The sequence below is a fragment of the Onychostoma macrolepis genome, chromosome 25 (assembly GCF_012432095.1).
Source record: "Onychostoma macrolepis isolate SWU-2019 chromosome 25, ASM1243209v1, whole genome shotgun sequence".
NCBI classification, from domain to species: Eukaryota; Metazoa; Chordata; class Actinopteri; order Cypriniformes; family Cyprinidae; genus Onychostoma; species Onychostoma macrolepis.
Genome location: NC_081179.1, coordinates 21870897 through 21881119, shown reverse-complemented (window position 1 = coordinate 21881119; position 10223 = coordinate 21870897). Strand labels below are relative to the sequence as shown.

The 10223-nt window shown below is 36.3% G+C and overlaps 1 protein-coding gene across 3 annotated transcripts in view; it reads left to right on the top strand.

Moving 5' to 3' along the window:
• The window catches only part of LOC131534295 (anoctamin-9), a 36358-nt gene that overhangs the window by 17765 nt on the left and 8370 nt on the right, over positions 1-10223 (top strand). Inside the window, exons 1-12 of one of the 3 annotated variants that reach the window (XM_058767106.1) lie at positions 2308-2537; positions 3905-3979; positions 4454-4573; positions 5054-5196; positions 6024-6073; positions 6180-6247; positions 7111-7190; positions 7309-7443; positions 7602-7695; positions 8325-8385; positions 8959-9041; positions 10077-10181. In XM_058767106.1, the coding sequence (XP_058623089.1) occupies positions 2508-2537; positions 3905-3979; positions 4454-4573; positions 5054-5196; positions 6024-6073; positions 6180-6247; positions 7111-7190; positions 7309-7443; positions 7602-7695; positions 8325-8385; positions 8959-9041; positions 10077-10181 (1044 nt within the window). In that variant the 5' untranslated portion in view covers positions 2308-2507. Of the gene's footprint in view, positions 1-2307; positions 2538-3904; positions 3980-4453; positions 4574-5053; positions 5197-6023; positions 6074-6179; positions 6248-7110; positions 7191-7308; positions 7444-7601; positions 7696-8324; positions 8386-8958; positions 9042-10076; positions 10182-10223 lie in introns of those variants that run through there. The other 2 variants (XM_058767107.1, XM_058767108.1) reach the window with 2 other exon arrangements.

Here is a 10223-nt window from a genome sequence, read left to right as displayed (position 1 = left end):
TACAATTCCGGAAATGTTGGGACGTTTTTTTAAATTTGAATAAAATGAAAACTAAAAGACTTTCAAATCACATGAGCCAATATTTTATTCACAGTAGAACATAGAGAACATAAATATTTAAACAGATACATTTTACACTTTTATCCACTAAATGAGCTCATTTCAAATTTGGTGCCTGGTTTTAGTCTCAAAAAAGTTGGCACTAGGGCAACAAAGGGCTGAAAAAGCAAGGAATTTTGAAAAGATTCAGCTGGGAGAACATCTAGCAACTAATTAAGTTAATTGACATCAGGTCTGTAACATGATTAGCTATAAAAGGGATATCTTAGAGAGTCAGAGTCTCTCAGAAGTAAAGATGGGCAGAGGCTCTCTAATCTTTGAAAGAGTGCATAAAAAGATTGTGGAATACTTTAAAAACCATGTTCCTCAATGTCAAATTGCAAAGGCTTTGCGAATCTCATCATCTACAGTGCATAACATCAAAAGATTCAGAGAAACTGGAGAAATTTCTATATTTAAATTTAAAATGCACTGTTTCAAAGTGGAATAGTGTTCTATGGTCAGACGAGTCCAAATTTGACATTCTTGTTGTAAATCACGGAGGCCGAGTCCTCCGGGCTAAAGAAAAGGGAGACCTTCCAGCGTGTTGTCAGCGCTAAGTTCAAAAGCCAGCATCTCTGATGGTATGGGGGTGCATAAGTGCATACAGTATGGGCAGCTTGCATGTTTTGGAAGGCACTATGAATGCTGAAAGGTATATAAAGGTTTTAGAGCAACATATGCTCCCCTCCAGATGACGTATATTTCAGGAAAGGTATTATTACATTATTATTATTATTATTATTATTGTATTTCAGCAGGACAATGCAAAACAACATACTGCAGCTATTACAACAGCATGGCTTCGTAGTAGAAGAGTCCGGGTGCTGAATTGGCCTGCCTGCAGTCCAGAGAACATTTGGCGCACCATTAAACAATAAATACGTCAAAGACGACCACAAACTCTTCAGCAGCTGGAAACCTATATCAGGCAAGAATGGGACCAAATTCCAACACCAAACCTCCAGAAACTCATAACCTCGATGCCCAGACGTCTTCAAACTGTTTTGAAAAGAAGAGGAGATGCTACACCATGGTAAACATGCCCCCGTCTCAACTATTTTGAGACCTGTAGCAGGCATTGAATGTGAAATGAGCTCATTTTGTGTATAAAATTGTAAAATTTATCAGTTTTAACATTTGTTATCTATGTTCTATTGTGAATAAAATATTGGCTCATGTGATTTGAAATTCTTTTAGTTTTCATTTTATTCAGATTTCAACATCCCAACATTTCCGGAGATAGATTAGATAGATGGATGGATAGATAACAAAGCCAAACTAAATAAATACAAACTGAACATAATTCATTATTGTGTAATGAAAGGGGAAGTAACAGGGTGCTTTAGTTATAGTGATGTAAAATGCTTTTGTAAAGTTTCAATAGCAAACAAACTAACTAACTAAAATTCAAACAAGAATGAATGAACATGGACACACACACACACACACACACACAGACACACAGACAATTTTGTATAAACCCCAGGCCGAAGTTTCCCGCACAGTCCCTGCAGCGGCTGCACATCCTTTTATAAAGCTCGTGCTTCCACCTGTTGGCAAAACTCCTAACTGCACGCGCAGAATCAGAAAGGTTCGTGGGTTACGATTTTCGTTTACAATAAACTGATACAACAATCTGTCAGTTAGGGCCACAGAATGAACACAGGATTATATTATATAATTCTTAAGGGTAAATTAGCAGACTTTTTGTAAGCATATTATATCTCAAATAACTCTGCTGAAAAACAAAAACAAACAAACAAAAATAGAACCCTGCCCAAAACACAGTAGAAAATGTAATGGTTATAATGCGACTTGTATTGGTTTTATTGGAAACTATAATGGGGTGTTAAATCCTATTGGAAAAATGCCCAAAACACTACAAAAAGGAATTTTGTAATGGTTTTACTGGAAAAAGCTAATGGTTTATAATGGTATTTTAATGGAAACCATTGGAATTTCTGTGATGGTTTCTATTGTCTTTTTTTTTTTTTTTAGCATGAGAGTAACATGCTATTATATTCCTAGGATGCATTTCAACTTTTTTTTTTTTTTTTTTTTTCTTCAGCGACTTTCAGAGTTGTTGTCGTTGTTGTTTTAATATGAAAGATAAAAGGGAACTACACTAGACGTATCTGTTTGGGTTATTATTGCGCTCTTATGATGAGTTTTGTTATCGTAAGCGCACGTTTTGTGACGTCACGAGCGAGAGTAATCAGGCCACATTCCTCTGCTTCGGTGTCAGAGAAGCCAACAATAGCTGTTCAGTTCCTTGTCGCAGCAGGAAGTCTATTTGAGTTTCGCATAAATCTTTGGTGTGAACGCTTTGGTTTGTAATGGCGAATGATTAACGATTCATCTGAACTGCGTGAATCCGGCGTAGCTGTCACACACCTGGACCGAAGATGAAGCAAAAAATGAGCCACCGGAGGCAGGTGAGGTGAACTTCAGCTGCTTCTCCTAACATCACTGTCATTACCTCTTACTGGGAAATGTTTCTTAGTGCTTCACTAAAGGCATGAAAACAGAGAGCCGACAAAATTTGTGACTATGTGTGCCTGATAATAGATGCATTTCCTGCAGGAATTAAGGACCAAGAAGGATGCCTGACTAAATATACATATACATATCCTATTTCATGTGCCTGCCAATAGGCCTGTAGAGTTTAAACCACAGAGTTGATAACATTGATTCACTAGACTAAAGAATGACCTAAACAAGTTTTCTGTTTTGCTTTTGTGACAAGAATGAAAATATTACACAAATCGTTTGCATGCAAATCAATGTGAGCAAGGCAGAGTTAAGCTCATGCAACATTGTGTTGCTTACAATGAGTCTAGCTCGTTGTGTTTTAGAGGAACAGAAAGTTTTATATAGATAAAGATAAAGACAAAGCAAATTGCATCCGGATTGAGGACCTAGTGTGTTGTGAATGTAAGGGAAGTAACTCTGATATAGGCCTATACAAAACCAATCCTAGAGAGACTTCCACTAACATCACATGGGTCACATGGTTTGATTGACGGCGTGAAGCTGTTTAGTTGTCTGCAGCTGCTGTCATGGAGAAGCGGTCTCTATAGACACATTATCTGTGTTTAGGTCACGCCAAGTAACACGAAACGTTCTGGCGTCTTCCATTACCAATCAAAACATTTGCCATTGTCGCAGTACCTCTGCTTGTGTTGCTGTGGGACATTTACACAGCTCTGAACTCCTGAGATTTTTTTCGAAGGGTTGCTTTAAGAAGCTTTGATAGCTACATGGTGGCTATCTAGAATCCGATTGTATCTAGGTATGTGAATTACAACAGCTATTAAAACGCAGAAACAATGTAAACCCCCATGACTTCATAACTGTAGTCAGCATGAAGGTATTTCTGGCATTCGCAGGCATGCTCTCAGAATTAATAAGAAAGGTTACTTGGCCAGTCTTGGTTTCACAACCAACTTTAAGAGTAGTCAAGAGAATGAAAGTAGAACTTGGCAGTTAGTCAGAGCTTTCCAGGACTTTCCAAAATGTGTTATTTTTTATTTCAGTCTTCAGTAGGTACAATGTGCATGGAGCTGCATCTGTGTCATTATTTAACATTAGAGTACGAATGCAAAGTCAAAACTGATTGCAATGTAAATGGACGAGTTTGATACGGATCTAAAGGGCATTTCTGTGCCAAAAATAGCTGAAATCCCTTGTACATCATGCATTCTTTTTCTTGTTTTACAATATTCATTTTTTACACTTACACCTTTTTATCTTCTTGTAAATGAGGTTATTGTTCTGAACTGTATATATTGTGTTGTTGTAGGGGAGCATTGACCTTTTAGAAACCTTCGGAGTTGTAAATGAGAATGGCAGTGAAATCTCATCCATGCCACCAGTGGTAAGGCCTATAGCACATCACTTCATATTTTTTTTTTATTATTATTTGTATTATTTGTATTGTCAGTGGAACAAAGAATTGGAAAATATATGGCATTTGGTCTGACATAAAATCTGATGAGCCTTGATTTTCAGCGTGATTTGAGAATGTTTCTAATACAGTATTTTTGGGTTCATTACAAAGAAAGGAAAATATGATCTACAAATTTTTTTTTTTTTTGTAATTGTAAATAATACATTTTTCATTTGTTGAATTACAAATTCTTCTAAAAGTTAAAAAAACAAAAAAACAAAAAAAAAAACCTCACTTTTTGACCACACTGTACATGATTAAATTGTTTATACACACAAAGGGAAGGCACTACTACAATGATGTGAATGCTTACATAGTGCGTGTTTATGTAACTGTTATATTAGCATAAAAACTTACACACATCAATTTATTAACACTTTTTTTCTTTCTTCTGGACATCAGCAACCTCCTCTGACCTTCGATTATGTTCTTGTGGCAAAAATCTCAGAGGATGAGAACAACCACATCTTCAAAAAACAGACAGCTTTCATTGAAACTTTAAAGAATAAATTAAATGTATATGTAAGTGAGTTTTTCCAGTTTTGAGTTCTTGGTTTAGGTATTTTTAAATGTAATAAATATGTATTGGCTTGACATAAGAAGGGAATATTGTACTTTCTTATATGAAAGTGTAAGTAATTGTTGTTTCCCTATAAAAGGGTTGAAAAAAGTTGCATAACTGCTGACACAACAATTAAGTGTAAAATTGTGGTTCTCTTTTACACAGTTCCATTGCTGAGACATTGGTCTTGTCTTTGTTTCTGAATGTGTCATTGAAGTTCAGTTAGCAAGACTTGGCAGTGCTGACCACAAATATACCACTAGCATTATTAATATTATTAGAACAATTATAGTCCAAAACTATGTAATGGCACTGCTTTATTATATTGTTTGGGGATAATAATTAAGCTCCAGAACTATTATCAAATATGTGTGCTTTACTCTTTGTATTTGGTGATTTTTTTTAAATTTTTTATTTTATTGTTATTTATTTTTTCCAAGAAATTTGGAGATGAGGATGATAAGGTGTTTTATTGCATCCGAGCACCAGAACATACTTTCGAGACTTACCGGTATCTCTTGAAAGTGTCTGACGCCTGTAACTGGAGTTGTGAGCAGCAGGGTACTATACCTCAGTCAACCAGGTAATACATTTACACCAACACACTCTGAAAAACACTTCCAGGACATCACATAAACAGCTCTCTGACTGTGTTCGAAGACCACATTTTAACAAATGCAATTTGTGATTTGCATAACTTTGTAGTTCGCGGTATATCAACTAACTGACATATTCCTGGCCAATACTTTAAATCACACATTAATGTCACGTCATGGTTGCAGCAGCCACTTTTATTAACAATCAGCCAAATTAACAGACATGCAAGAGCACAGGAGAAACGCAATCAACTAAACACAGACAAGGACATACAAAGAACAGCTCACACTGAGGCTACGGCAAGGAACAAACAAGCAAGGGCAGGTGAACATAATCAATTAACCAATGAGTAACCTAGGAAACAGACTAGTGGTGGGACAATAAGAACAAAAGTTCAAATTAAACACGGCAACAAGGAAGCACTAAAACCAAATGAAGCAAACATGTTACAATTGAAAGTGTTGTTTTAATATCACCTATGAAAAGAAATCCTCTTATGTCCAGTTAAAGAGCTAGCAAACAAAAATGCTGCTTCACTTCGTTTTGGTGTGTAACTCATGCTGTAGAGGAGATGTGTGCCTACACTTTTCTAAGTGATATATAATTTTAACTTGGTGGACATTTAAACTGGTAAAAAAAACAACAAAAAACAAAACGTACAAAACACTCTAGCAACAGCACAGCAATGCTCTATTCTCTGTTTATGTGATGCAGTGAAGAAAGGTGCCATAGTCACGGTTTGCATTGTGTACACAAATAAAGAAGAGGCTTTGCAAAGGTAGGGCTTTGATCTGTACTGTGGCTCTGTTTCAGGATTCGTATTGTTGATTTCATTCTGCATCACACATGCATTGAATCAGAAGGTGAGTAACAATTTGACTGCTAGATTGCACATTCATTGCATATTACATTACATTACTGTATTATGCAATGCTAGTAATGCCTTCTCTTGCTTTACCTCTCTCTTAGGCGTTTCAGAATATCTGCCAGATCTCATGAAAAAAAATGTTTTTGAGACTCACTTTTGTTTGCATGAGGTTTGATTTGATTTTATATCCTCTCGCTTACAGCATTTACTACACCTGTCATACAGAGTCCACGCTCCAGATTAATTATATGCAAATGTATTTAACTATATCTCAGGGTGATAATTCTACATGATCTGGTTTCCAGAGTTGGGTATAACACGTTGCATAGTAATGAGCTAAGACGGGAAAGACTGGACCTCGCATTGGTTTCATATGGATTACTTTATCAGAGAACATTTGTTTTTGATAAGGGAATGACATTTTTGCTGTAATATTTCAAGTTGCTGTTTTTATACCAGCAAAATTATATTTGGTAACACTTCATTTTAAGGTGTCCTTGTTACACGTTACATCTACTCAATATTATAACAAAAATAAATTATGCATAATTACATGAAAGTAACCCTAAACCAAACCCTAATCCTAACCATATAGTAAGTACATGTAGTTACTTAATATTACTCAGTCCTTATATGTATAATTATACTGTAACAAGGACACCTTATAATAAAGTGTATCCTTATATTTATATTTTATGTCATTTTTCAGTCAATATTAAATTACTGAAAGAATTATGAGTTTCACTTGTAGTTTATTTTTTAGGTTTCATAACTTGAAAAGTAAAGTAAACTTTAAGGGAACTTGAAAGTAAAGTAATAAGTAATCTGATTACTTTTTAAATGCAGTAATCAGTGATGTTATCAAATTGCAGTTTTAAAGAAGTAATTAGCAATTTCTAGTGGATTACTTTTTTTGAGTAACTTACCCAACACAGCTGGTCACAATGAATATCTGATCGCAAACATATTTTTATCCTTTTGTTTAAAAAAATTAATAAAAAATGGCATCAATTTGTGCCCTTTAATTTCTAGAAAAGGGAGCAAAAGGATTTGAAGCAGAGCTGGGCTCGATGGTCTGCTTGTTTCAAAGGGCAACCCATAACTAACGTCAGGTTCTCTGATTTTACTCATCTCTCTATTTCTGTTTCTCTATGAGACTTAGTCCCATTCTGGTATAAATTGAAAGTATATTTGGAGTTGTCTTGATGATTTTATTGTTTGTGTTTTCAGAAACTACCTTGGTGAGAAGGTGGCTCTGTATTTCCTATGGCTGGGCTGGTACACATTTCTCTTGATTCCTGCTTCTGTAATTGGTCTCATAGTGTTCCTGTACGGTGTGGCCTTCTACAACACAAGTCCTCTCATGTGAGTAACTTAATATTTATAAACTTTGTTGTCTTTTGTTCAGTAGACAAAAAAACAACAACATTGGATTGGCATTTGATATCTAATGTAAATTATGGGTCCTAAGTAAAACCAGCTTGTGTGTGTGTGTGTGTGTGTGTGTGTGTGTGTGTACACAGAAAGGAGGTGTGCCAGTCAAAAGTAATTATGTGCCCTCTGTGCGATAAAACATGCAGAGTGTGGGAGCTTTCTGACACCTGCATGTATGCAAAGGTACTGTACTTTTTATTCAGTTTATTGTGCACTGACACGGTTACATATTTACACATCCACACATATGCAATATACCATGACACCCGCTCATTAGAAGCACTCAAGGCCCTTTCACATGATTCACATCAGGGCTTTAACACATTGCTACATATTAACATGTATTGCTACATAACATATATGAAATAACTCTGCATATAGCATATGTGAAATTACCCCTTAGCAGATCTATACAGGTGGAACTGGGGAGGTGGAGTGTTTCTGAGCACGCTGCAACTGCTGCAGCAAGCACTAGCCATGTATTTGGAAGTATAGCAGCAAGCTCGTTGGCTGTTAATGCAACTAAAACCAATGGGCTGTACCGTGTGAATACAGATTGTATATTAGCACAAGCTCTGAAACAAGTAGTAAATAGTAATGTTTGACAAATGTGTAAATGGCTTTTGTGCTAATGTTTTTAGAACAGATTACTTTGCTTTGAAAGTTCTTATTAGTGTTACTGGAAGAATGTTTATTCAAAACTTTGAGAATCTTGAAAAAAAAGTTCCTTGCTAGCTGCATGGGCCCTTTTTAAAATAAAGGTTTATTTTGTAATATGTGCTGACACTGTGTCATTTGGGTCACATTTGCAGGTGAGCCTTCTGTTTGATAATGAGGGAACAGTGGCATTCGCCATGTTCATGGCAGTGTGGGGTAAGTTCAACAGCTCTAACCACATTTGAGTTGAAGTGAGTCAATAAAACAGGGTGATGGAAACCCAGCTAATGCGCATTTTGAAGTATCGCATGAGAAACGAGTGATGGAAATGCCAAATTTTGAATAAAAATCCTTTATTTCGCAAACAAGTTTTTACGCTCGCTTGAGTTGTGCGATAAAGGGTTAATGCGAATAATGGGAGATGGAAATGCATTTTGCAAATAAATTCCTCCAAGCGCATCAAAAAAGTCACGCGACTTTGCGCAAAAACAGCAGCATTCACCTCCGAAAGCAATGACAGCATTTATTGTGTTTCGTCTGCTCGCTCTGAGGCGCAATTAATTTTTTCATATATGAAAATTATTATATTCAGTAGCTTATCCTAGTTTTCTATAGGCTATTTAGTGCTAGTTTACCAGGAAGTGACGATTTTGTTCTCTGGAATGGATGGAAACGGTGCTCATTCGTAAATGTTTTATGCGATATTCCAATTTTGCGCGTAAGTTAAATTTGCAACTTTGGATGGAAACCCGGCTAGTGTTATGTCATATCTTAATGTCTTCTGCGCAGCTACTGTGTTTCTGGAGTTCTGGAAACGCCACAGATCATCTTACGTGTGTGCATGGAAGGTCTTTGACTGGTGTGAAGAAGAGGTACGAACAAGCAACAGTCTCTATAACAACCAACACTAACTACATTGATGCGTTTTAAGGGGGCAATAACAGCAATTAAAGGGATGGTTCACCCAAAAATGAAAATTCTTTCATTAATTACTCACCCTGATGTTGTTCCAAACCCGTAAGACCTTCGTTCATCTATTTAGATATTTTTGATGGAGTCTGAGAGCTGTCTGACCCTGCATAGACAGCAATACAACTGAAATGTTCCCAAGTCCAGAAACGTTGCAAGGAGATCGGTAAAATAATCCATGTGATATCAGGGGTTCAACCATAATTTTACGAAGCTACGAGAATACTTTTTGTGCGCAAAAGAAAAAAAATAACGACTTTATTCAACAATTTGTCTCCTCCGCGTCACCCTATAGCGCCATTTTGGAGAGTATCCGCTAAAAAGTATCCTCGTAGTTTTGTAAAACTAGTGTTGAACCCCTGATACGTTTCTGGACTTGGGAACATTTCAGTTGTATTTTTGTCTATGCAGGGTAAGACAGGTCTCAGACTCCATCAAAAATATCTTAATTTGTGTTCCGAAGATGAACGAAGGTCTCACGGGTTTGGAACGACATGCGGGTGAGTAATTAATGACAGCATTTTCATTTTTGGGTGAACTAACCCTTTAAGTTAGAACAGCATTGCCTTTGTTAATGGAGCAGGATCATTTTCAGCCATTAAAACCTTTATTGCATGGCTTAAAAAGACTTGCAGCACAATACAGCACAAATTCTTTGTAAATCTTCCTGTTGCATATTATTTAGAAATGGTTAGGTTTAGGATAGGGGTTGGTTAGTATAAATATATAAAAATCATTTCTAAATATAATTTTCAAATGCATGCAAAGAATTAAATGCATCTTGATCTGATAAGGCAAACAACTGAAAGTAATGAAGTTCCCCTTATGCTCTGTTGATTTGATGATGCAGCGTTTCGTTCCTTTCTCAGGAACTACAAATATTAAACATTTAGGGTGGTTTTATAACATGTGATTGTGAATGTGCTTGTATCACGCAGGAGGAGTTGATTCTGGAGATTGTAAATAATGCACGCTGCGAACTCAAGATTCACAGGCACTCTTATCTGCGTTCCACTATAGTACTGGTTTTAGTCACTCTCATGGTAAGAAACTGAAGGCATGTGGAAGCTACTTTACTCTCATAA